The sequence below is a fragment of the Myotis myotis genome, unplaced genomic scaffold (genome assembly GCF_014108235.1).
Source record: "Myotis myotis isolate mMyoMyo1 unplaced genomic scaffold, mMyoMyo1.p scaffold_m19_p_14, whole genome shotgun sequence".
NCBI lineage: Eukaryota > Metazoa > Chordata > Mammalia > Chiroptera > Vespertilionidae > Myotis > Myotis myotis.
Genome location: NW_023416318.1, coordinates 17,535,810 through 17,563,394, shown reverse-complemented (window position 1 = coordinate 17,563,394; position 27,585 = coordinate 17,535,810). Strand labels below are relative to the sequence as shown.

Sequence of the window (27,585 nt, the reverse complement as noted above, 5' to 3'; positions counted from 1 at the left end):
AGATTGGCCCAAGGCAAGGCAAAATATAAGATGGTTGGAACAAGAGGAGCATTGGAGGTGGGAAGACTAATTAGGAAACAATTCCACGGTCAAGATAAGCAGTGAGGAATGAAAAACTGAGCCAAGTATGGTAGCAGTAGAAATGGACGGGGGTGGTGGATATAATATATATTGTGAAAACAGTGTCTTTGTGAATTGGTAATTGAGGGGAAGAGACACCAAAGAAGGAAGAATCAAAGGTCACTGTGAGATTTCAAAGAGAGGTGACTGGCGGTCAACAATGCTGGTAACAGAACAGGGGATTCAGAAAGAGGAGCAGGCTTGAGGAGGGCACAGAAATGGGAGTCAGAGGAGGAGCGGGCTTGAGGGAGCCAGCCATGAGTCAGTGTTTGACATGCTGAGTTGGAATGCCTTCGGGATGTCCAGGTGGAGATGTAAAGCAGGCAATTGGGAATTCATTTCTGGAGCATGATACGAGAGTCCTTGTATAAAAACGGTAGTCAAAACAAAGGAAGTTGCTGGTTGGCAAAATAGAGGGTGTCTCTAGAATTGCCTCTCCTTCTGTGCACAGAGAGAAATAAATTGTGTAATGAAAAATCAGATAAAAATATGTACAACTCTTCACTTGACATGCGCCCCCCTCCCTCTCTCAAAAATAACAACAACAAAAAAAACCACCACTACCACCACAACAAAAAACCCTACAATGAGACAGTAATGGAAATCCTCACTCTGTCAAAATTTGAATAGCTCCTGAAAGTTCCTTAGGAAGGCATTTTGTTTGACTTGTACAAATATCTGTCATGACATGTTTTAAGATGACTCCCTTTTCAGCAAGAGATCTATAGCAAATTGCCTTCCTCTTTAACTCATGTAAGACTTCCCTTTCACAAGTCTTGAAAGAACAATTCTTTTCAAAAGCAGAATGAGAAAATATAAAAATCCAATAAATGTGAAAAGTAAAACTACTACCTAGAGCTTTCTCCTGTATCTGCTGTAACCAGAGCAAATGTTAAATAAAAAGGAAATGAATCAAGTGTGAACAGTAAGGAACCAACTTCAAAGGCTGGCTAAACAGTCATCTGCACTGTTTTCGCGGGACGGCTTGGGGATGGAAGAGGTTAATATCCAGTGGCTTGTGTGCCAGCGGGGGTGCGCTGGAAGTAGCGGTGTGGGAGCTCTGTTTTTTCCTAGAAGAATTTTGCGTCTTTACCGCAGACAGCTGCAGGGGAACCCGAGGCGCGCTCCTCGGGGCGCGCAGTGGCGGGGCCGGGCGCTGGAGTTGATGGCACAGTGGACCCGGGTTTCACTGAGGGGTGTCAGAGCCCTTATTGCACGTGTGGAGGAGGCTTTTCTCATCCGCCCATCCATCCATCTTTTGTCTCAGGGCCAGGGCCTGCTCTGGGCATCCCGGCGTGCTTTACCGCACAGAACCCCACGGGACTGCATGGGAGGAGGAGGTTTGATGCAGGAGGACGCGGCGGTAAGACTACCGTGGGGCCCCCTCAAAAGAGACGGGCGAGTTATCGGATCCGGGCGGTGCGGGGCGAAAGCAATAACCCTGAAGGAAAGCCCTCCCCTCTCCCACTCAGGACAAGGAACGCAGCCCCATTCCCCCTTCTCCCGGGCCCTCGGGCTCGGAGCGCCCAGACCTCGGCCCGTCCGAGAGGCCCTGGCAGTGCCAACGGCCCGCGCCGTCCCTCAGACCGCGCCTCCCCACGGTAGCCAGGAGCCCGTCCCCGGGGCAGCGCCCCCATCCGAGACGCCCCATCCACCGCGCCCAGCTGGGGGTGCGCACGGGTGCTGATTGGCCATGGCCGTGGAGGGGGCGGGGCTGCGGCCTTGGAGGGCGGCCCAGGCCCATTTCTCTTTGCCATCGGTGACTAGGTTGCATCATTTTCTGCCCGAGATTGCTGTGCGTGATCCACTTAGCCGGGAGCGCCAGCCCGCTTCCAGCGCCTCTCCTGGCCCTCTCCACACCTGTTCCTGCGCCCGGCCCGGCTGTCTCCCGAGGGATGGCTCCCAGAACCAGACACAACTAGTGGATTGCGCCAGCTCCGCCTGAGCCATTCATTGAGAGTTCAGTCTTTCACTAGAGCCCAAGTCCCTCACCTTCTCCAGCTCCGAGCTGCGGGCAACGCCATGGAGAAGAGCAGTGAAACCAACGGCTACCTAGACAGCGCCCAGGCTGGGCCTGCAGCGGGGCCTGGAGCGCCCCGGCCCACCGAAGGACGCGCGCGGCGCTGCCTCGGCTTTCTCCGGCACCATGCGCTGGTGCTGCTCACCGTGTCTGGGGTGGTGGCGGGCGCCGGTCTCGGCGCGGCACTGCGCGGGCTGGGGCTTAGCCGCACGCAGGTCACCTATCTGGCCTTCCCCGGGGAGATGCTGCTCCGCATGCTGCGCATGATCATCCTGCCCCTGGTGGTCTGCAGTCTGGTGTCGGGCGCCGCCTCTCTGGACGCCAGCTCTCTTGGGCGCCTGGGCGGCATCGCCATCGCCTACTTCGGCCTCACCACTCTCGGCGCGTCTGCGCTCGCCGTCGCTTTGGCGTTCATCATCAAGCCTGGGTCTGGCGCGGAGACCCTTAAGTCCAGCGACCTTGGGCTGGAGGATTCGGGCTCCCCTCCGGTCCCCAAAGAGACAGTGGATTCCTTCCTCGACCTGGCCAGGTAACGACCATCCTCCCCCTCTCCCCTCCATGGAGACGCCAGCTCTTCAATTACCCTCCAGTTCATTCATAAACACACACCTTCATATACTCCTAAAGAGTTCATTCTTAATTGGTTGCTAATATTTTTAAATATCAAAGTAATGTCTGGAGCTTTGCATGCTGACCACCCTTTTCAAACATCAGTCTTGATGCACCGGACAGTCTGAAGGAGCAGGGCCACATATTTTTTTAGCAAGAGCCAGTCCTACCTTCAAGTGTGAGTGTGCATTAGGGCAGAGGCAGCAGCCTCGCCTGTACTTGACTTCTTACGCTCTCTGGCTATGTTCTAACCACTCCTGGATAGCTTCACCCTATTTTATCCAACAGAGTCCCTGAAAGCTTCCGGGCGCATTGGTTAAATTTTGCCTGTTGAGCCATCCTGGCCTGTAATCTATGGCCTTCTCTGCTTCAGCCCTTTGGCTGGGAGGAAGCTGGCAATTTTTTGAAGAGTTGGTCAGAAGACCCAAGGATAACAAGGCTGGGCTTAGTTGTGTGGGGCCCGTTGCCCAGACTAGCCTCTCCTGGGGGCTTGGAACAGATTGCCCTCCAACCCATAGTCAGGACCACTGTACAGTATTGTGAGTTTCAAGGGGCTTTATTTGTGGGAAGATGTGAGTTCCAGAGCAGAGGGAGAGAGTCACTTTCTGTGACGCTTCCAAGTTGCCTTTCAAACCCTGAGACATAGGGTAGTTTCTCTGGTTTACTCAAGTCAGCCTCTCCTGCTTTCTCCATTAGCTCAGAGTTCACAGACGGAAAATTGCAGCCTGGAGGCATTTACTGACCTGGCCAAATGCAGCTGAGTGAGGGGCTCAGCTGGCTCCGGCTCCAGGTTTCCGACTGGGAGCCTTGTAGAGGTCTGTTTAGTCTTAAGTCACTGAGGCAAAGTTCCTCATTGCTAACTAAGGCTGTGAAAAAAACGGCAAACCCTGGGCAAAGTGACTGGGCTTCCTGCTGTTTCCATTTCTCCTTCTGGAAAATGTGACAACGGTCTGCCACCGAACAGACAGAGTGTTCATTTGAAACTACAGCAGTGACAACCAAAAAAAAAAAAAAAAGTCCAAGGTATTACATTGAAAAATAAAAATCTCTGATGAGGCGGACCAGAAAGTTCATACCAAAATTTCTTCCCTAAAAGGCAGGTAGAGGTAGCCTATTAGGACTTTGATGGCATCACAGCCTTTGCTTAGTGTCTGGCAGCTTGATATTTGGAATCTTGAGAAATCCTTAAAGTTTGGGGACTCACTTGGGTGTTGAAAACAGTCTAATGAGGTTGAGAGTGCCTTTGGCTCTTCAGTGTATCTGTCATCTGTCCCAGGAGAGAAAGCGGATATTGGGATGAAAGGATTCTTTTTTGCAAGGATCAGTGGTCCAGGGAGGGAGTTGTACCCCCATCGGAGGCTCAGTAGCATTCTCATCTCCAAGAGAGGGGCAGTGGCCAAAAACAGGGGGTGAGGGTGATCTGAGGGGTACCTTATTACCACCAGCCCCAGAAGAGATCTCTTAGTTTCTGATCGTGGCTTGCTAGTTTTAGACCCAAGCCCCTTTAGCTCCTGCTTCTGAAGTGAATGGTGACCCAGTATCATGGCATAACGGTCAGTGTAGGTGCAGACTTTTCAGTGACTTGGGATTGCAGATACAGGGAATGACTAAAAGAACCTTTGTCATGGCTTGTTGGGGATAGGTAGTGTTTCATAATGCATCCAACAGCCAACCTCATTTGATCCAGCAGCTCACGGATAAACTGAGGAAATTGAGCTACAGAGAGATTAAGTGATTTGCTCAAGATCATGGAGTAGTTGATCAAAAGAGGGATTATAAGAACCAGTGGACTCTGGACTCCATAGTTCAGGGTTCTCTTTCTCTACCCTCCCCTCCCCCAAGTCAACATGCGATAGTAATGAAACCACGCTGCTGGTCTAGTCCCACAGTTTCAGAAGTGTTATCTCTGGGTCAAAAGAGGAACCAGGTAAGGGTTTGACAGGGTCGAGGCAGATGGCCACTTCCTCTAAGGAGGAGATGAGCCCCTTCGGTGTCGGTGGAGGAAAGCACGTGTGCAGCTGCTCAGACGTGGCTTTCACCGTGAGCAGCTTGTGAGAGGAAACAGTCCTGAGCCACATGGAAATACTTCCTGGGTCTGGGAAGACTCTGGGTAAAAATTTTAAAATTGCTTCCTTTAAGGAATCCTTACAGATGTCCATTTTAAGTGACTCTGGGCATGTTCCTTGGCAGAGGCGGGGCGCAGTCCTTCCTGCCTGTGGGCACGTGAATGAAATGAGAATTTACCAGTAAACACCTCAGTCATGCAGCAGGCCCTCCCCTGATCACTGCCCACAACTTAAAACACCTGGAAGGAGTCGGAAAGGTCTCTGGTGACTTCGTGCAGTGCAGGCTTTGCCAAAGTCCATGACCTTTCCTGGTCGCGGAGTGGCCCCAAATCCCACGGGGTCTCTCTGCCACAATTTCTAATTTGATTTTTGAAGCTGTAAGTACAAGTCAAAAAGAAATGAAACCAATCGATATTCATTATGCCTTTGAGAAAATCCAGAATGCCATTACCAAGGGGTTTGGTTTCCTACCACACAATGGATTAGAAATAACAAAGGAGCCGCGAGTGGGTGTGAGGTGCCTGCACTAGGAGCAGGCCCTTCGAGAGGTTGAGAAAGGACAGTGGATAGTAGCTGTCAGGTGGCAGCGTCGCAGACAGTCCCTTCCTGAGCAGCCTGCAGCTTTTATGCCTGAGGTCCGGGAACAATACAGGACTCTCCAAGCTGGGTGTGACCCATCCAATTGAGCCAGGATGTTTCATCCAACACGAAATGATTTTGGCACCAAAGACACAGAATTAGCTTATCAGGAACCCAGTCATTGTGAAAGTTCGTAGTCCCTACCAATGTTTATTTCGGAGTCCTAGGGCATGCCCATAACTTCCGGTGCCCTGGCTTCCTCATTTTCCTAATCAGGATCATGATAGTACCTACCTCACAGGATTGCTTTGAGGATTAAATGAGTTATGTCTGGCCCAATGTATGTTTGCTCTTGTTATGAATGGAGCCATGTTACAGAGCGATTGGGGTTTACACAACTAATGGGAATGGCCCTGTTTTTACAGTTTGAAATAAATGAGAGTAAATAGGGGGCTGCCGGAGGGGGCGGGGGGAGAGAATGTTTGAGGGAACTCAAGATGCCTTGCAGCTAACGTAGTCTTTAGGTATTTTGGGAACCACGTGGAGCCTGGAGAAAAAGAAGTGAGCAGTGCCAGACTGTTTTGGACTAATAGAATCAACACTATGGGAAATTTGGAAAATGGAGAAAAGTCAAAACTAAACACAGATTTCTGAAATGGGCAGAAATCCTCACATGTGCTCCATGATGTTCCAGTTTATTTTATCCCTGCCTTACCTGTACAGTCTCCAAAATTGACCTCAGCTGTAGATGGAAAGCACTGAGGCAGCTGGCTTCTCAACCTTCATCTGGATCAGTGGTTCTCAACCTTGGCTGCACACAGTGATGGCGAACCTTTTGAGCTCGGCATGTCAGCATTTTGAAAAACCCTAACTTAACTCTGGTGCCGTGTCACATATAGAAATTTTTTGATATTTTCAACCATAGTAAAACAAAGACTTATATTTTTTATATTTATTTTATATATTTAAATGCCATTTAACAAAGAAAAATCAACCAAAAAAATGAGTTCGTGTGTCACCTCTGACACGCGTGTCATAGGTTCACCATCACTGGCTGCACATTAGAATCACCTGGGAATCTTTTTAAAATCCTGATTGCTGGGCCTCATCTTCCGGAAATTCTGTTTCTTTGTTATGGGGTGGGGCCACAACATTAGTAACAAAGAAACAGAATTTCTGGAGGATGAGGCCCAGAAATCAGGATTTTAAAAAGATTCCCAGGTGATTCTAATGTGCAGCCAAGGTTGAGAGCCACTGATCTGGATGCTAAACTTTGTAGTTTTCAAATGGGAAACCAAAGACTTATCTGCAAAGAAGGCAGGTAGGACAGCTTCTGGGCTGAGGCTCTGTGTGCTCTGGCAGAAGAACCGCGCTGGGCCTTGTCTTTTGCGGAAGTATAGCAGGCGCTCCGTGTACCTGGTAAGCACCACTGAGATTTTGCCTGTTGCCCTTTATTCTAGGAGTTATGTTTTTTCTTGTGCTCATTTTATCAACAATGGACTGAGCTCTGAGTCTTTCCCTTCACCAAGGGAGGCATGAGAGACTTAATTTCCTCCCTCAAGGACTAGTGTGAATGGGATGCCTCTCAAGCTGCAAAGAACACATTTCTCAGTAGGTGCAAAGATGCAAAGAATCCTATTGGGGACTGTGATCTAATATTAGCCCCCGGATCACAAGAGAGTGAATAGTGCATAATTTCTTTTAAATGTTGGCCATGCAGGTTGTTTAATCTATGCCCACGTATCTCTATTGGCAAGATGAAGACTCTTAGCAAATCTAACAAGGATCCAAATCCATGGAGGTTTCTCAGCCAAACTACTCACTAAAATAGGAGCTTGTAATTTAAAAAAAAGGTTTTAACTTGACACCATTCCTTCTACTCGGGAGACTACCCGACTAGTTCAAGTACTGAAAAGAACATGCACGCAGAGAGACAGTGTGGGCAGTGATTGAGAGCAGACACTGAAGTCAATTCCCTGGGTTTGAATCCAGCTCTACCACTTACTAGCTTTGTGGACAAGTCATGTAGCCTCTTGGTGCCTCGGTTTCCTTATCTGTAAAATAAGGCATATAATAGTATCTACTACCTAGACTTGTTATCTGAGTGTCTTGCTAATATGCTAGTGTACCTTAGCCACTCAGGCTACTTGATATAGAGAATGAGTGCTGTTCTTAGCTTTCTTTCCTAAAATGTCTCCCACCCCAGAGGCCCAGCATTAACCTTTACAGCTGGAATTTAAAACTGGATGTGGGCCTTAAAAAGAGGGTGGATTACTCCCCCTACCCCCCACTGTCACAATAGTGTGAGCCCATCACCTAAGCCCTTTCTGTGCTCCCAGCCTTGGGGCGGGGGGGTGGGGAGAGGGGGGGTGCCAGGATCAGAAGGAGCACATTCTGTTAACTGGCTCTAACAATAAACACCAGGGGTAATAAGTATCAGATGTATATAGCGTGAGCCATATCCTGTTCTAAGGAGCCTTTGAAATTTTCATAAATAGGGAAAGAATTTTGTAACTTAAAGGGAATACTCTGGAACAAAAAATACACCCAAGCAAAAGTAAATTGTTTTACATTCTTCTCATATAGAACAGGGAAATGCATACCACCCTTCACAATAGGATCAGAAGAACAAATAGTAGCAGATGTGTAAAGAAGGAACACTGAAGTTTTGCATCCTGTGAGCTGCATGAGTCTGAACAGTACCGCCAACTAAAGTTCTACCGTCACCACATCAACTTCGACTCATACCAGTTTTTCTAAGTAATGTATCTAGAGATTCCCACAGCTCTGGGAAGGCATGCCCGTTCATTCTTTCCCAATTTGGTCTGATTTGTGTCTCTGGATTTAATAGTATGGTCTTGGCATTTTTGCAAATGTTCTTGATTTCGACCCACTATAAGAAATATATATATATATATATATATATATATATATATATATATATATATATATTTAATATATTTTATTGATTTTTCACAGAGAGGAAGGGAGAGAGATAGAAAGTTAGAAACATCGATGAGAGAGAAACATCGATCAGCTGCCTCCCGCACATCTCCCACTGGGGATGTGCCCGCAACCCAGGTACATGCCCTTGACCGGAATCGAACCCGGGACCCTTCAGTCCACAGGCCGACGCTCTATCCACTGAGCCAAACCGGTTTCGGCAAGAAATAGATTTTTTAACCAATATATTTTTCTGGCCAGTTTTATTAAAGAAAAATTTTGCATGATTTACTTTTCACCAGTCTGTCCTAGCATGTTTCTAATGATGTCAGAATCACCTGGATCACTGACAGTCAGTGTGCATACTCTGTAGAATTTTCCACATTCTGTGCCCAATTCAGTATTGTTGCCACTATAGTGATGGGCACCAGTCTGGGCCAACATGGCATTGTATGCTATTTCAGATTTCCAAGGCTGGACAGGTGCTGGCAAAGATGATCAGTTTCGCTTTGCCTTCTCCAACCACCTTCAGAATTTGCTTCTCCCCCAGCATGCACTTTCCACTTTTCATAACAAGGTGGATCCTAGAGGTGATCGATTCCAGCAACATTTTTTTGTCTTCTTTGCAGCCACCATCTTCCCGCCTTTGGTGCAGTACAGCCCCCAATCAGAAGCAACCTCTGAGGTGACTGGGGAGTGACAAGGAAGAAATACATTTAAGATTATGGCATCCACACATATGCACCCCGACCCTACCCTGAAATACCTGTTTCATAAAACAGTGTTGTAAATGTGATACGTGCTGGTTTTTTCCATTCTATCTCATGTCTTACATCTTTTATAAAATGCTGGTGAGAGCCCATACATTTGATTTCACGGATTATTGATGTTTGAGAAACTTTGGTTAATGTGTATCTGGTCTTATGTAATTCATGTAAACATCTCAGGATCAAATAACAGAAAGAAGGAATATTTGAGAATTTAAACAAGATGAAGATCTCAGTAGTTAGAAGCACCCAAACAGCCAGCGAGGCTGAGTGCGGTGCAGCAGTGAGCATTGGCCTCTGATTTCCAGACTCTGATCTCTGTACTCCAGACCTGCACTGTCCAATCTGACAGACACCAGTCCCAAGAGGCTACTTAAATTTAAATATGTCATTTAAATTTTTAATGTAAACAAAATTTAAAATTCAGATCCTCAAGAGCACTAGCCATATTTCAAGTGCTCAGTAGCCACATGACTACCATATTAGCACAAATATAGAAAGTTCTGTTGGACAGTGCTGGTCTCGGAGCTATGGTGTCACCATGTGCTAACAGTGTGGGGGAGCGGAGAGGAGGGTTGAACGTGGTCACCGCTAAAATTCCTTCCAGCTCCGTATTTTAAAAGCCCGCAAAGTTATTGTGTGAATGTGAGGAGTTGGAGGAAAATGCCTAAGACAGAGCTCTGGGAAGCAAAACTGCTTGGATGATGAGCACCTTGGATACAGGAGAGGTCACGAGTAAGAAAAATCCTGAGCTCACAGCAGCGTATGTGTTTGAAAGGAGAGGGGTAAGAAGAGCGCAGACATAACAAAGTTGTAGAACTGACACTACCCGACCCTAACACTTTACAGTGATAAAGCTACTGTAATCACGACTGTGATTTTGGTGAAAGAATAGGCAAATAGATCAATGGAACAGAATAGAAAGCCAGAGATAGACTCTCATAAATATGGTCAACTGATCTTTCACAAAGGCGTAAAGGTGATACAATGGCACAAAGATAATCTTTTCAACAGATGGTGCCACAACAGCTGGACGTCCACATGCAAAAAAAATGAATCTGGACACAGACCCAGCACCCTTCACAAAAATTAACTCGGAATGGATCACAGACCTAAATGTAAAATGCAAAACTGTAAAACTCCCAGGAGATAGCACAGGAGAAAACCTAGGTGGCTTCCAGTATGGCAATGACTTTTAGATACAATAGCAAAGACACAATCTGTCAGATACTTGGCTTGACTAAATCACAGCCTCAGCTCTTTGCCCCTTGGTATGGGCAGGAGGGGACTGCTGCTCCTCTTCTTGGTCTGTGGCAACCAGAGGGACCAAGGGAAAGGAATAGGATTGTGTGGGTGCATGAGCTTCAGCTCACTGCCCCCAGGCAATCCCTTCCCGGGGATTACTATCTGAGAGCTGAGCTGTATAATCTAAAGAAAGTTCATTCCATTGAATGTAAATTTTTTTGGTTGTAAAATCTCCTTTGCAGTTAGCACTATATGTTGTTGTTGTTTTTTAACTTTTAAAGCATTTTGTCTGATTTACATACAATGAAACACACCTCTTTTAAGTGTGCATTTCAGTGAGTTTTTACAAATAGAGAACTCCCTTAACCATCACCACAATCCAGACACTGAACATTTCTGTCACCCATGACCCTTCTCAGCAATGCCCACTCTCCGCCCCTGGCTGGAGAAAGTTTTGCTTTCTGTCACTACAGATTAGTTTTGCTTTTACTAGAGTTTCATAATAATAGAATCATTCAGCATGTGCTTTTCTTTGTCTGGCTGTGTTTGCCCAGCACAATGTTGTTGAGATTATCCAGTTGCATATATTAGTAGTTGGTTTCTTTTTATTGCCAGGTAGGATTTCAATGTGCAAGTTTATCATAATCAGTACATTCATCTGTTGGTGAACATTTGGGTTTGAGGCTACTATGTTTAAGATTATTAACCAGGGGTCCTCAAACTTTTTAAACAGGGGGCCAGTTCACTGTCCCTCAGACTGTTGGAGGGCCGGACTATAGTTTAAAAAAAAAACGATGAACAAATTCCTATGCACACTGCACATATCTTATTTTGAAGTAAAAAACAAAACGGGAACAAATACAATATTTGTATTTGCATGTGGCCCACGGGCCGTAGTTTGAGGACCCCTGTTAATATTAACCATACAGGCCCTTTTCGCAGACATATTTTCATTTCTCTTGTAAATATCCAGAAATGGAATTGCTGGGTCATATGGTAAGTGTATGTTTAACTTTGTAAGAAACTGCAAGGATATATTGTTTTCTTCTAAGGAAATTGGTTTTTTGGGTAAGGGGGTGGGGGGGACAGGAGTTGTTGTTTTGCCTCTAGTATTGTCTGTACCTCTCTGTTCCCATTGGATTTTGTAGACTAGATACTGTAGACTGTCTGAAAACAGGTCAGTGTGTCAATGGCTGGTCTAGAAGTTCTGGGTGAGGGTCATGGTCTATGTGGGTGAGACAGTATTGGGTTATTGCTCATGCTAAGGAGACCAGGCAGGCTAACTAGCAAGGTTTAAACAAATAGCATGTACTCTTTGGAAGAGAGTGTATTTCAAGGTTGTCGGGAGGCTGTACTTGTACCAATTGAGGAAACTGCTAATCCTTAAGGATGCAAGGTACATCCAGCAGGAGTTGTTCCCCATAGAGACTGATGGAGAGCTTCTAACCCAGCTCGTCCTTAACTTCCTTGCCCTCTTGGGGAGAGAACCTAGTGGCCAGCTCAGTCCTGGAACTATTGAGGGTTGTCATGCGGTGCGGGTAGAATAGGAAATCCTGGCCTCAAGACCGACTTCTGCTTCTAAATATTATAGCATATGGAAATGAGATACCAAACCTACCCCATAAGTTTGAAATATGTAATAAAGGTGCTTGGTAATGGAAATAACAGGCAAATGTAAGTTGCTATTCATCTATACACTAAGAAATAGTACACATTGCTAGTCTTTTCTACCTTTTTTTTTTTTTAAGTAAATATGCTTGTGATAGAACTCAAATTTCTGATCACCATTTCGTAATGGTTAATTTAACTGATGATCACATTTTGTCTGCTTAAATGCAGGTGTGCACGAGCCGGTATTCTCTAAATATGTTCAAAGCAATACTGGTTTCACAGACAAGTAGATTTGGAAAATGCTGTGTTGCAGTCTCTACATACTGGCTGTCTTGAGGAAGCCAACTTTAGTGTAATAAAATTTTCTATCTTATTAACCCTGTTGGCTAGCACACGAGTTATCTAATGCACAAATTAATAAGTTGCCCACAATTTAGCAGCTTAAAATCACACACATGCATTATCTCACAGTATCCGTGGGGTAAGAATCCTGGCATGGCTTAGCTGAGTCTTCTGCGCCGGCCTCTTACAGAGCTGCAATCAGGTGTTGGCCACAGCTAAGGTCTCCTCCGAAGGCTTGACTGGGGAAGTGTTCACTTCTGAGCAGTTGGGTCCTTGAGGTTCAGGCTGGGAGCCTCAGCTCCTAGTCGGCTGTTGGCCAGAGGCCACCCTCAGTTTCTTGTCAGATGGGCCTGTCCAACATGGCAGCTTGTTTCATCAAACATGCAAGCCCAGAAGGCAGTAAAGAGAGTCTTCTCGCACGTTGGGAGCCACAATTTTATGTAACCAAATCACGAAGTGTCATCCATCACCTTTACTCCATTCTTTTGGGTAAAAGAAAGTCATGGGCCCCCACCCACACTCAAGGAGAAGGTATTACACAAAGGTGTGGCTCCCCGGGACCACCTGTTTGCAGAGTTGGGTTGCAATCAGACCGGTCTCCCTCTGAAACCAAACACATTGCAAATAGTTGCCTGGAGATTCCAGTGTTAGGTAAACAACTCAACCACAGACGTAAAAATTAGTGCGTAAATTTGGCTCATATTGTAAGGATGATCCAGAGTTGTTTACGCTCCTAGACTTATTCTTACAGGAAGTGGGTAGAACAGATGGACTGTCGGTGAGATTTTCTCACATGTTAAGAACAGAATCTTGCAAGAGCCTGACCCAAAGGAGGCCCTCAGTAAAACTGTTTGCACGAATAGACTTTGGTTTCAAAACACAGCTTAGCTCAGCTCTATTGCCCTGCTTTTGTAACAATATTTTATATCCTTCATCTTGAAATGAAATTCATAAACAGAATTTACCTATTTGCATTATTCAAAACATTGATAGGACTTAACTGTAATATAAAAGTAAAAAGAGTAATTTATAATAAAAATAATGGTTTTTAATATGTAAGTGCTCTGAAACGAAGTGCTTGCTTCTGAATTTAGATTCACTGTTAATGACATAGCTATAAATACAGACTGGAACCTGATACCATGTGTGCAGTTAAGGACTCAGATCTTACCATTTGCCTTGGGCAATGTGATTTTTCCAGAAAGATGAACAGTTCTTGGAAACATTCTGAACAAAACAAAAGAATAATTATCCCACGTTTTATACAATAGTTGCACTCCTAGAAAATTCAGAATAGATTCAAATTAGGCAAAAACTGCCTTGTGTGGAGGTTAGTTTAGGCTCAGGTAATTATAAGGTTTCATCTGCAGGTATAGGATATTGGAAGGCATGAGGGTGAGGGCCTTGGGACCATTTATTGTACAGGACTTTGCTGTACTTAGCAGAGTGAATGGCTGGCACCCGGCACTTTCCCACACACTCCCCCAATTCCAGGAATGCCCTCCAATTATCTCCGCAATAAAAACACTCCCGTGGATTTCACTGTGGAGCAGCACCACTCCCCACTGAAAACCTCTGCAACAGGGCTTCCCCGCTTGGGGAACGGAAAGGGGTGCAGTTCCTCTGGTTTGGTTGAGCATAAATATCAAATAGTACCCCAAAGGAGAGGAAATAAACATTGGGGCACTCAAGTTTCTATGGTGCCCAGCAGCCGAGGCATAGGTGGGGGTTTGGACAAGCAGAAGACCGCAGTAATTGCTGGAGGTGGAGAGGGAGGAGGAGTACTGTACGTGGGGCTGTCAGGAATGGGCAAGCTTAAAGCGCATACTTCGCTGAATTTTAAGAATACTGATGAAATGCTTCCTTTTCCAACAGAAACCTGTTTCCCTCAAATCTTGTGGTTGCAACTTTTAAAACGGTAAGGTTTGATGCTTTGTTAAAACTATGAACCTTTGATGGGGGTGGAGGTTGTATAAAATATTGCTGTAGAATTAGGTAAGGTGTTAACAAAACTTGGTAACATTGGTCTAAGTTTTATAGATGGGCCCCTGGGATAAAACAAAGCAAAACTCAACGTTTTTCTAAAATATCCCACTGGTTCCAACATCTTTTCATATCACCTGAGAAATACCCTCCGATCACATTTTCGGGCTCTCTTAAATAGTTTAGAATATTTTTCAAGTATAATGGTATCTTTTTTCGGGTTATAAAGGAAGTATATGCTCATTGCAAAAAGAGTAAAAGTAAAGTACAAAAAAGTGGAAGAAAATAAAATAATCACCCATATTCACCACCTAGAGCTACCCATGAACATTTTGATATACATCCTTCAGATCTGTTTTTCTCTATGCATGCCCACATGTTTAAAAAATAATCATACTAAATATGTTGTTTGTAAACTCTCTTTTATAATTTTAAGATTTTTCTTTTAATTTATTGGTTTTAGAGGGAGGGAGAGAGAGAAACTTCAGTTTGTTGTTCCACTTATTTATGCATTCATTGGTTGATTCTTATATGTGCCCTGACCTGGAATCAGACCCACAACCTTGGTGTAGTATCAGAATGACACTCTAACCAACTGAGCTACCGGCCATACAACATATTTAGTATGATTATTTTTTAAACATGTGGGCATGCATAGAGAAAAACAGATCTGAAGGATGTATATCAAAATGTTCATGGGTAGCTCTAGGTGGTGAGTATGGATGATTATTTTATTTTCTTCCACTTTTTTGTAAACTCTAAACTTTTTTTTCACTCTAAACTCTTTCTCAAAGCCGTATATTGTGAAGATTTTCTCACATCAGTAAATAACCCCCCTGCACATGTTATTGGTTGTATTCCACTGTATGAGTGTACCATGATTTTACTCCATCAGTCTCTTATTGATGGACATTAAGCTTGTTTTCAGTTTTTCCCTAATTTTAGCATTACTCTAAGTAACATCCCTGTGGCCATGCTTTACACAGAGAAGAAATATAAAGGTCTAGATTAGATGGACTAACCTGATTGCCCTTAATAAAGACTTTTCTGTTTCTAATTATAGCCTCTCTCTTTAAAAAACACAAAACAAATCTGCATATAAGCACAGCTGTGGCTTCTGTATACAACATGAGGTAGGAGAAAAAGAAAAGGCATATGGGGTTTCGGTGCCTGTCACATGTGGGCTGAGTGTTGTTTTTCCTGCCATCCTGATCACAGGACCACTGAACACCTCAGCGTGTCTGAAAGCTCCATCAGTCAAAGCTGAGAGAGACCAGAGCTCCTCAAAGGCGGGCACAGAGCTGGTCTCCGGGTCCAGGCCTCCTAACACACTGCTCTTGACAGCGCAGAAGCCAGCTGTCCTCAGAACAGACCAGGAAGGGTGTTTCATAACAGATTCCACTCGATCATGCCTGCTGCCACTGGGAGACACCTGTGCAGAAATATGTGCAGTCTGCTGTAGGCCAAAGCTGGAGAGGTGTTTCACTTCAGAGAAGTGGGTCTCTCAGAAGGCTCAGCCAGGAACACCAGCTCGCCTGACATCCTTTGCTTTGGAGAGTGGAGGCTCTGGCCCATTAGAAATAGATTCTGAAAAACAGTCATGTTCAAACAAATTCTGGAACCAAATGGAGCATAAGTAAATGAATACACATAAATGGACACATTGAAAAGTCAACTTGGGCATTATGGAATTAATACCAAGGTTCTCTAAATACTGTGAACTCTCAGCTGTTTGAAATATCAAGCTCTCAGCATGCAATTGGGCAGACCTACCAACCATTGTCCAAGGGCATAAGGACATTCTCCCTGGTTCCCTATCTAACCAGAGGCCTCTTGAAGTACATGCTGCCTTGGTCTTAAAGTCAGGCCAACCAATTGAGCAATGCCCCAACACTTGATGTGAATAATGACAGACTAGCTAGAGGCCCAGCTATTCAGCCCCATCTTCCCCTGTGCACTGACAGTGATTTTTCTTTCTCTCACTTACAGTATGCAACTGATTATAAAATGGACCCCCACAACGTGAGCAATGGAAACATAACCCTTGAGAAGGTAAAGCTCTTTGTAAGATCACTTGCGATGAATACTTATAAAGTAAAGAATGCTTCTTAATTGCAGGAGCCCACACAATGCATCTTTTTTCAAGCAGGGCTGAAAACTTTGGGGTTTGGGTGGGCTGTTCAAAGCACATGGTCTTGGTTTGTTTCTTTAGTTATTTACCAACATGGCCGAAGTCTAGCGTCTGTAGCTTTGCAATCTTTAGTGGATCTACTTCATCAAATTGGAACTAACGTCCCCTCTCCTAAAATATCTATATATATAAAAGCCTAATATGCTAAGTGTCTGATCAATTGGTAGACCACCGGGGGCAGATGCTCCAACCAGTAGGTTAGCTTGCTGCTGGGGTCTGGTTGATCGGGACTGGGCAAGACGAGCTGGACATGCCCTGGAGCCCTCCTGCGGTCCCTCCCCAGCCAGCCAACCTCCCACGGTCCCTCCCGGCCGGCCAGCCCCCATCGGCCCCAATGATCACCGGCCAGGACAAGGGACCCTACCAATGCACGAATTTGTGCACCAGGCCTCTAGTATTTTATAACACCCTTCTGCTATCCTGAAATATCATTAATAGGTGATTTACCCTACCCCTACACATAGAACTTGTTCTAGGGGCTTAACTTACTCTAGCCATTATTCATTCACGCATATATTTTTGAGTACCTATTGTTTCCCAGACACTGAGCAGGAAGGGACAAGGGACCTCAAAGATTATTCAGTCCAGCCCCAGAACTATCTGGGAAGAAGGGGGTACTTTGCCTTTTTCCACACATCTACCTCCTCAGGGCTGAGGGACTCCGAGTACTACCCACCGTTCTGTGATTGAAGGAAAAGTTCCACTTAAAAAAGAAAGTTGAAAGCTACGAATTAAATCCAATTCACGTCATCTTGCAGATGAAGAACCTGAAGCTCAGAGAAGTTATTTAATGCCAGAGCTGGGACTAGAAGTCAGACTAGAACTCTGGTAAAAATGCTCTTTGTGCACGCCATGTTTCCTGTTCAGAATTTCATAATGTGTTTGGAGTAAAATGCCTGCCTAACATATACTTGCAGCCGTGAGATTCAGCATTACTGGAAAAATAAAGAGTGCATTTTACCTATACATTTAAAGTCAGTGATTTAGGAACGAATATCCTGAAGAGATCCATGTCAATCCTGAAAAATCTTGGGACTTTCATCAGCTCAAAGGCCATCCTAACAGCCTAGCAGCAAAAAGAATTATTGACATTTAGGAGGTGAAGGTATAGGCATCAATTCTTGATCTGAAGGAACTTTTCAGCAACAAGCTCTTCTTTTAAAAGCCACCCTTTGAAGTGATTGTTTGTCCAACCTCTACCTGAATATATCCAGTAACAGGGAGCTCACTGCTTTCTGCTTCAATCCATACCATCTTTGAACAGCTTTTAGAGTTAGCAACTAGGTGAAATTTTTGTTGACTTTCTGTATCCTTACACTCCATCTCCCCCTTGACTTTCCTATCCCTTGATTTGCAAAATCACTTAAGGTTAAAGAAAATACAAACCTTTTCTCATTCTGGGTATAGTGTTTCAGCCTGGTGGAGACACAAAGCAAATGCATCTTTACAATCATATGTTGTAAACTTGGACCCTGTGTCCACTCTGATCCTGCAGATCCCATTTGGCACCGAGATCGAAGGGATGAACATTCTGGGATTGGTCCTTTTTGCCCTCGTGTTAGGAGTGGCCCTAAAGAAACTAGGCTCTGAAGGAGAAGAGCTCATCCGTTTCTTCAATGCCTTCAACGAGGCGACGATGGTGCTGGTGTCGTGGATTATGTGGTGAGTCTTGCTGCCCTCCCCGCTGCTGCCAACCCTCCCTCTTATCTCTCCTCCATCCAGAAAAGAACCTGACTCTGCTGTTCTAGGTCACCTCTGGATCACCACCTGGCCCAGGGCTCTGTATGTGGTTGATGCACCCCCAGGTGGGTCCTGGTGTGATAGAGGTGGAGGCAGTTTCCCCTCCTGTCCAGGATCTCAGAGAATCAGGCATGTACCATAGTTACCAGTTACTTCTTCAGCACCCACAGTGACCCCTTATGGTTCTACTAGAGGCCCGGTGCATGGATTCATGCACCAGTGGGGTCCCTCAGCATGGCCTGCAGGGATCGGGCCGAAATCAGCTCTCCAACATCCCCCGAGGGGACCCTGATTATGAGAGGGCAGTTCTCAGGTGACGCACCCCAGAATCAGGCTCCCTCCTCTCTGGTTCCTCTAGGGTGTGTCACCCTAGAACTGCAGCTGCCAAGTTACCACAGCTGCCAAGTCACCACAGCTCAGCAACTCCTGCGTTGAGCATCTGCCCCCTGGTGGTCAGTGTGCATCATAGCTACAGTTCAAACGATCGGATGGTTGCTTAGGCTTTTATATATATAGATCATCAGTCATCTACTTATGGGTTCACACCATCATCCCATATTATATGTGATGCCCATATCATCTTGTGGAGCAATGAATTCCATAAGTTTGCTATCTGCTCTGTGAAATAAGGCTTATTTATCTTAAACTGATAGACCTAAAGCTTCAGAGGGGCCCTTTACTATCGTATTTCACTACATGGAGGACAGATTCATGCACATGTAAACTTGGAATAGCCTTTTTTTTTTTTTTAACCTAAATGTTTCTGTAGGTAGTATCGATGAAAGTGTAATTGTTTAATACAAAATTATTAGATTGATTTTTGGCTAAAAGGTAAAATTTTGACCGGATATCCCTCAGAAATTATACTAATTCCAGTGGCCATCCCTCGTCATCTTCGTCCTGCTGTTTCACTCAGGCCAGATTTCTGTGAATTTTAGCGTCTATCCATTCATTGTCAGGAAACTAGTTTATCTTTTCATGCACAAAGCATTTTCCTAACTGTCAATCCTTAAATATCCCAGAACTTCTCTCTCTCAGTGGCATTGAGGTGGCACCTGAACTGACCAAATTCCAGGAGAGAAGCCTGGAATTTGGTAGGAAAGTTTGGAATTGGGTGGGAGGCCAAATCCAAAGCCCCCAATGGTGGTGTTTCTTTTACTCAACCACATTTTCTTGCTCAACCACCATTCCAGAGGCTGACTCTTATCATTGCAAACATGACACTTTGTTTGTATGACTGTTGTTCTGGGGAGAGAAATAGTTCCAGGAAGGAAAAAGTGTTGTCATCACAGGTCAGTTCCTTTCCTGGGTTTTTTGTTTGTTTGTTTTCTGTTGTTTATTTTGTCTAAAATCTTCCCAAAATTTGGATTAAAAGAAAAGACATGGTCACTGATAGTGACTAGTAACCACTACACAGAGGTAGATCTCCTGCCAGGTCCTGCCCCCAGCCTTCACTTTTTTTCCCTAATGAAGTATGACTTATGGAAAAGTACTTAAAACATGTGCACAACTTAATGAATTATCACTTAATGAATTATCACTATCACAAAGCAAACACTCATCCAGATCAAGAAACAGAACTTGCCAGCACTTTCAGAGGTCACTCTTGTCCCCCTCCAACCGCTGCCCCCTCTCTCCACCTGAAGAAGGGAACTGAAAGGTCACAGTTTGATTCCAGTCAGGGCACATGTCCAGGTTGCAGGCTCGATCCCCAGTAGGGGGCATCTAGGAGGCAGCCAATTGATGTTTGGTTCTTACATCGATGTTTCTCTCCCTCTCTCTCTCTGTCTAAAAATCAAGTTTTGAAAATCTTTTCAAAATAAATAAAATTTATCAAAAAAAAGCCAATGGTTATAAAATTCTTCCTCAACTTAGATTAAATTCAAAACAACTGACTTTGGTTCTTTGCAGCTCCCCTGGCTTGCTCCTTCCCATCCTTCCTCTCGTCCTGCCATTAAAAAATACCTTCACGCTCCAGGAGTGTCCCCAGAGGGCCATTGTTAATGACTTTCTCCCACGGAATCATGTTTCCCAAATCACAAAGAATTTTAAGCCTCACAAAAATCCCAGCTTCGTCTCAGTTCTACGAAATCGGTACTAGTCTTTTGTGTCTCTAAGTTTTCAGAAACAAGCCTGAGCAAAGCCGAAAGTCAGACTACATTCCCAGAGGCTTTGATCTCGAGCAGTTCCTTGTCTTTCCACTTGGGAGTCCCTGTGGTCGGTGACAGCCATCTGTTCAGAACATCATATCCGAGGGGAAAGAAGCCTGGGTTCTGATCCTGTCTCCGTTACCCACGGAGATGTGTCATGTCAGTTTTACTCAGTTTCACGGCCTGTAAAATGGGCCCATCCCTTTCATTCTCAGAATCCTCCTAGGGGGAGACGAAGGCCGCCTAGTTGAACGTCCCTGTGTTGAGTGGGAAAGGCCTGCGTCTCCCAGCCCCTACCTACGTCACATCACTCTTACTGGCAAGTACCTTGTGCTATGCCCTAGGTATGTTCCTGTGGGGATCATGTTCCTGGTTGGAAGCAAGATTGTGGAAATGAAGGACATCGTCGTGCTGGTGACCAGCCTTGGGAAATATATCTTGACGTCTATGTTGGGCCATGTTATTCATGGAGGAATTGTTCTGCCGCTTATTTACTTTGTTTTCACACGAAAAAACCCATTCAAGTTCCTCTTGGGCCTCCTCACACCATTTGCGACAGCATTTGCCACCTGCTCCAGGTGAGTGCGTTTTGGGAGCCCTTGATGGCTCTGAGCTGTGTTGATATGAAACCAGGTGAGCCCAATGGTAGGTGCACAGCTGGCATCTTAAAACCAATTTAGAGTTTTCAAAGAATGAAATATGTTAAGATACTAGTTAAGATACAGAATCATGTTTTCCACATCACATGTTGTGTTATCAGCCCCCACAGCTCTTAGGGAAATGGATTTCTGGGATTGCCAAAATGAGGAATTGCCTTGTTTTTTCTTCTTCTGGCTCCTTGACAGTCAACCTGATCGTTATTTAGGCCATAGGAGCTGTGGGTCCTCACCCTAATTAGTAAGCCCTTTGCCTGAGTAAAAGAAAGTAGCCACTTAACTCAAAATGCATTGCAGGGAAGTTGCTAGAATGTTACCTGTCCAGCGCTCCCTCTGGATGCATGACTAGAAAATAAACCAAGGCATCATGGTGAGGGATGCCTGCTCAGCTCTCTAGGATTATCTAATTTAGCGTAAAAGATGATGTACCTGTCGTTATCAGAAATCTTTCAAAAAAAAAAAAGTGGGGGGCTTTCTAAATACATGAAAGAAAACTTTCCAAGGATGGCAGCACGTTGTTTCTCTCTCCTGCTTAGCTTTTGCCTCCCTACCGCATGCTTCCTCCCATCCTGAAGGGCCAGTCATATGACCAGGTAGTGTTGGTACAAAGGATTAGGGAGGCGAGGTTCTCTGGCTTCAACAGAAACAAACCTGCTCCTCAGCTGCGCCAGCCACCCTCCTCAGAGGCCGCTGGAGAGAACAGGTTTCGTTTATCCAGTTATCTGTGAACACAGTTACTCTTTCCAAATGTTCAGAGCCATTTCTGCTTCTTGGCCTAAAAGAAAAAAAGAAATCATCATGGTTTTTTGCCTTGTACTTTTTTTGGGGGGGGGGGAGGGGGGTCAAGAGAGGAGGTGCACATACAGAGTCAACAGTTCTTTGTTCTCTTGAGAACCTTTTGTACCACAAGGTCAAGTGTGGTTCTTGAGAAATTTGGAACAGGTGCATCCAGGTAAGTAACACAGCAGGTCAATGTGAGTCGGGTTCTGAATGCTTCGGAAGTTGGCAAAAACCCACGTTGTGACAAACTTTGAAGCCATTGTGACTTTCCTTGTATTCCGGGGGAGAAAGCCAGAAACGAGGGTGGTGCTCGTGGTTCCGGTCCAGGGCCGGAGCCGAGCGGCCTGTTGCCCTTGGAAGCACTGTTCTCAGGGTCAGTTGTGTCTCCATTTCCAGCTCAGCAACCCTTCCCTCCATGATGAAGTGTATCGAAGAGAACAACGGTGTAGACAAGCGGATCAGCAGGTTCATTCTCCCCATCGGAGCCACCGTGAACATGGACGGCGCAGCCATCTTCCAGTGCGTGGCCACCGTGTTCATCGCCCAGCTCAACAACATCGAGCTGAAGGCAGGGCAGATCTTCACGATTCTGTGAGTTCACTCCTCCCTCCTAACTCTAGGCCTGGCTCAGAACCTGAGGGATTTCTTGTGATTTCCTTTGAAAAATCCTGCTAAGTACCAATCTGGCCAGGACACGGCGTCTCATTTATGAAATGAGCACAGTGTGAATCCATTACTTGGAGAGAGTGCATTGTCTCTCGCAGGCTCATCGGGCAGAATCTAGGGCAGCCGTGGGCAAACTACGGCCCGCGGGCCGGATCCGGCCCGTTTGAAATAAATAAAACTATTGAAAAAAAAGACCGTACCCTTTTATGTAATGATGTTTACTTTGAATTTATATTAGTTCACACAAACACTCCATCCATGCTTTTGTTCCGGCCCTCCGGTCCAGTTTAAGAACCCATGGTGGCCCTCAAGTCAAAAAGTTTGCCCACCCCTGGTCTAGGGTCATGTGGTTTTCCGTTGCCGCGCCATGGCTGCCATGTTCTGCATTTCTCTGTGCCCCCTCCATGTTCTGTGTTCATGGTGACCCTGTTGTGCCATCCCTAGAGTGACAGCCACGGCGTCCAGTGTTGGAGCGGCAGGCGTGCCGGCCGGAGGGGTCCTCACCATCGCCATTATCCTGGAGGCCATTGGGCTGCCCACTCGTGATCTCTCTCTGATCCTGGCTGTGGACTGGATTGTGTAAGTAGCAAGTCCTACCTAAGGGCAGCGAACAAAGGAAAGTCTGTCTTGAGCTCCCTAGGGGCTTGGCACTCCGCTCGACCTGAGGCGTGTGGAGAAACTTCAAACATGCTCCCTGCCTTGTGAAGGAGCCCACAGTTGAGCTGGCAAGACAAAACTTAGAGCTAGGAAAAGTTAACAGCATGAGTCAGAGACTCTGAATGACCATGAAATATTATTACCAAGAACTTGCTTAGAGCATCCGGGAAAGCATGGGTCGCAGGCCCCCGGGGAGGGGGAGGAGAGGGGAGGGCACGGCACTAAAATCTGTGGAAGGTGTTGGTTCCGTAGGAGTCGTGGCCATGGGTGCAGTGAGCCTTTGGGAAGATAGTCCTTGGCCAGAAATGCCCAGAGAGCGATTTCTGTGAGGAGAGGGAAGATGAACCCGGTTAATGGGAATGCCTTGGGCTCGGGGGAGGAGGAGTAGGAAGGAGGTGTGATTCGGACGGCCATCGGCAGAGCTCCTGTAGACACAGAACAGTTTCTGAGTGCTGATTCCTTGAGTTGAGTGATGCCTTTTTCAGGTAGGGGCGATACCTATTTTATAGGGAAGATTAGCTGAAGTACTAGTGTTGGACAGTAGAGCACGTGGATAAGAAAATGAGCCTTAGAGTCCAGGAACCTGGGTATCTATTACTTTTATAAGAAAAAAAATTACAAGAAAGCTCACCTAGAGTAAAGTGAAGCCTTATGCCCTTAGGAGCATGCACTCTGGGTAAGAGCAGGGGCCCCGGAGGGTCACAGCTTGCCCGTGGCCTTGGCCCCTGTGACGGGGCTGCCCCCAGGCGGCTGCCGCCGGTGGCATTGGCTGGACCGCCTACCTTTCCTTTCCCACCAGGGACCGGACCACCACCGTGGTGAATGTGGAGGGGGACGCCCTGGGTGCGGGCATTCTCCACCACCTGAATCAGAAGGCGATGAAGAAAGGGGCGCAGGAACTGAGCGAGGTGAAAGTGGAAGCCATCCCCAACTGCAAGTCAGAGGAGGAGACGTCACCGCTGGTGACACACCAGAACCCGGCGGGCGGCCCTGCTGCCAGCGCCGTGGAACTGGAATCCAAGGAGTCGGTTCTGTGATGGGGCTGGGCTTCCAGCTTGCCTGCCATCGGTCGTGCCCACCCTGTCAGTCCAGCCACCGGACACCGGGCGCCGCCCACCGCCCTCACCGACTTTAGCCTCCGGGCAATGCGTTGGCCCAATCACCGGTTTGAGGATCACTTCTCAGCACAGGCAGTGGGCTTCCCAGCCAGAACTGGTTCCTGGGGACTAGGACACTGACATTCAGCTTGATCCCCGTCTAGATGCAACCATGTGCGCGCACCAGGGTCCGTCTGAAACACGCCATCGAGCTGCCAGGCTCGGGGAAACAACAGGCTCAGTCAAAGCTTGGGAACATGCAGATGTGCCCTTCACTGCACCCAGTCACCGCGGTGGGTGCTTTCTAGGCAAACTTAGGGGGTTTGCAGTCATCGGTCACATTGCCTTGCGAGCCTTAGTGATTGGATAATTCCCAAATTCTTCGCCTTGAATGGAATTCGCTGAGCTGGGACTCTGGGTGTTAGAGTTTGTGCTTACAATTAGGTACAGCTGGCTTCTGGTTCAAGGGTTGTTGGTGGACTGGCGGTGCTGCACATTGTCAAGTTAGAAATACTCCAGATGGTGGTAGGGCTGCTGGCTTCTCTGGTCAGAGGCATTGAGTAAACTGTAAGTGCTGAGATCAAAGAAAGGAGCAGGGATGCAGCCTGCAGGGGAAAGGGAAGCATCTTAACCAGACAGGATGCACACACACACACACACATTCTCATTCTCCTCCCAGCCCTGGGGAAGTTTGCAGCTTTGTGACCTGGGCCTCTGACAACACTATAGCTTCCTCGCCATCCACTCTGCTGCAGGATCCTGGTTGGTTTCTCAATCTACTATTTTTTGTTGTTGTTAATCCTCCTGAGGGTCTATCCCCCTCCCCCTCCCCCCCGCACCCCACTGATTTTTTAGAGAGAGTGGAAGGGAGGGGGGGAGACAGAGACACATCAATTGGTTGCCTCCCACACACACCCCAACCAGGGCCAGGGGTCAAGCCTGCAACTGAGGTACGTGCCCTTGACCGGAATCAAACCCAGGCCCTTTCGGTCTATGGGCTGACATTCTTACCACTGAGCCAAAACGGCCAGAGATTTATTTTTATTTTTATTTTTTTTACCTAAGTGATACCTCTCTCCAAAGCCCTTGGTCTCCTGGTGAAGACACCATTTATGAGTGGGGCTTTGCTTTCTGTGCATTAGCCACTTCCTCACACCGCTCGTTCTCTGTGTACCTCCTCCGCAGCATCAGAGGCAGCCTCTCCTAGGTCCCCCAAGATTTCATGAACCAGCCATCGCCCCTGCCATTGCATTTCCAGGTACCGGCTTCCCTGTGACTGCCAGGCCCAGGCCCCGTTTCTGCCACCCCTCCGCAGCCCGTCAAAGCCCCCAGACTTTCACCCTCAGCCATTCCCTTGCTTTCCCTGTTGCTGTGGTTTCGCTGTCACCCAGGCCCTGCAGGAGGGAAACACGCCTTTGCAATGTGTGTTCCATTGCGATGAGTCTGGGTGGATGGTACAGAGATGGCCAGACTCCTCTGTTATAAAATCAGAGGCCTGAGCCTAAGTCAAAGGGGTGAGGAGGAGCCATGATGCACAGAGCTGACCCAGCTCCCTGAAACCTTTAAACCAGTGAAGCCACGCCCCTTTCCTGTGATGCCTGGAGTGGCTAGGAACTGAGCTGAGGTGTGTCAAAACCTTTTTTTTTTTTTTTTAAATAGATTTTATTGATTTTTTACAGAGAGGAAGGAAGAGGGATAGGGAGTTAGCAACATCGATGAGAGAGAAACATCGATCAGCTGCCTCCTGCACACTCCCCACTGGGGATCGAGCCTGCAACCAAGGTACATGCCCTTGGAATCGAACCCGGGACCCTTGAGTCCGCAGGCCGACACTCTATCCACTGAGCCAAACCGGTCAGGGCTATCTCAAAACCTTTACCCCCTGGCTAGAGCTTGCTGATACCCTTCTGTTTTCAGAGGGGGAGACAATCACATTGATTACAAACTGCAAATGGACATTCGCTGCTTCTAAGGCTTTAGCATATTTCGTCTTTCCCTCTTCCACAGATTTATGGTTGTATGTGCACACACATATGTATGTGTGTGTGTGTGTTGTTTGAGCTCCAATCCAAGCAAGTTTGAGTGTGGATAGAGGTGACCTAACTGCAAGCTGAATGGCTCTGGCATCCTGATTTTCCTGTTTCTAACGGTGAATTTCACAAAACGAGGACGTTAGAGCTGCGCAGTGAGACCCGGTGACTGCACGTTGTCTGTGCTGTGCCTGGAAACGCAGCACAGAGAGCGCGAGCTCGGCCTGAAGCAGGTTCTTCCCGATAGTGATCACCCCCTCCCCTGGGAGGGGGTAGGTGCTGTTTTTCTGTCTGTTTCTCCGTGCACAAGAGCAATCAGACCAGGAGTGACCTGGCTGGGAAAAGTCCCACTTTCTCATTGTCTGAAGATGTCTCCCCCACGATTCTCTTGTAACTCGTCGTAAATACTGTTCCAGTACCGTTCATCTCTGTTTTGTATGTGTGACATTTGCCTTAAACATAGCAGTCTTCAACAATGAATACAGTGTTTCTACGAGGATCTGCGTTCCTTTCTTCCTTTCTTGTGTTTTGAACTGGCATATACCGATGGAGCTCTTACTAGGCAAGGACCTGTGGGTGACTGAGGTGACTTATTTTCTAGCTGTTGGCCAGCAGGACCCCTGAGGCAGGTAGGCCCGCTCAGGTGAGCAAAGCTGCTGCAGGGCCATCGCTGATTTGACTTCCGGCTGGCGATGGCCAGCTGCTTCTGGGCGTCTCCCACTCAACACTAGCAGGGCTCTTGCGAAAAGCGAGCAGTTTTGCCACCTACCTCCATAAAGTTAAGTTTTGTTAGGACAACTAGGTCAACGGGCCTGCATTACTCAGCAAGTCCCTGCATCAGGCAGTTGCCCGAGCCTCTACCATCATCACCACCACACCCAGCCCATTCTTTTATGTATAATCCTGTTTTAAGTGACACCACATTCCAGCACAATTAGGGAATTTAGAAACCTCTCATAATGAGATTATCCTACAAGCTCACGCTGGAGGCTAGTTTCTACTCCCTCAGGCTCCTGACGAAACAAGTCCTCATTCTGGCCTGGACATTTCCAGCTCTTCATACTGCACAGACAATATGATTTTAATTTCTGGGCGAGGCCCAAAGGGACAAGGAGGGAGTTTGCCCAGATCAAGGGCCTGATGGGGCTTGTTGCTAATGAAATTTAGGTTCCCACCGTGGCGTGCAGCTGCCCTGATTCTGTTATGGAGAGTGTTTGGAGGCTGAGATGAATACTCGCTGGTTCAGCTTTCACACGGCCATATCAAGAGGAGCAATTCTGTAAGCTGCCTCTTCCAGGTGCGCAGTGACCTGCGGGGTCACCTGAGCCTGTTC

At 46.6% G+C, this 27,585-nt stretch overlaps 1 protein-coding gene and 1 pseudogene across 1 annotated transcript; one reads left to right on the top strand and one right to left on the bottom strand.

Annotated features, from left to right (window-relative positions):
• Positions 1-1,861: 1,861 nt before the first annotated feature.
• Positions 1,862-26,748, top strand: SLC1A4 (solute carrier family 1 member 4). Its single transcript, XM_036334338.1, has 8 exons — positions 1,862-2,669; positions 14,178-14,220; positions 16,275-16,337; positions 17,972-18,138; positions 20,711-20,944; positions 22,199-22,393; positions 22,913-23,047; positions 23,925-26,748. The coding sequence occupies exons 1-8, from the start codon at positions 2,143-2,145 to the stop codon at positions 24,160-24,162; spliced, it is 1,602 nt and encodes a 533-aa protein (XP_036190231.1). The 5' UTR covers positions 1,862-2,142; the 3' UTR covers positions 24,163-26,748.
• LOC118668938 lies at positions 8,584-12,380 on the bottom strand (annotated as a pseudogene).
• Positions 26,749-27,585: the final 837 nt, after the last annotated feature.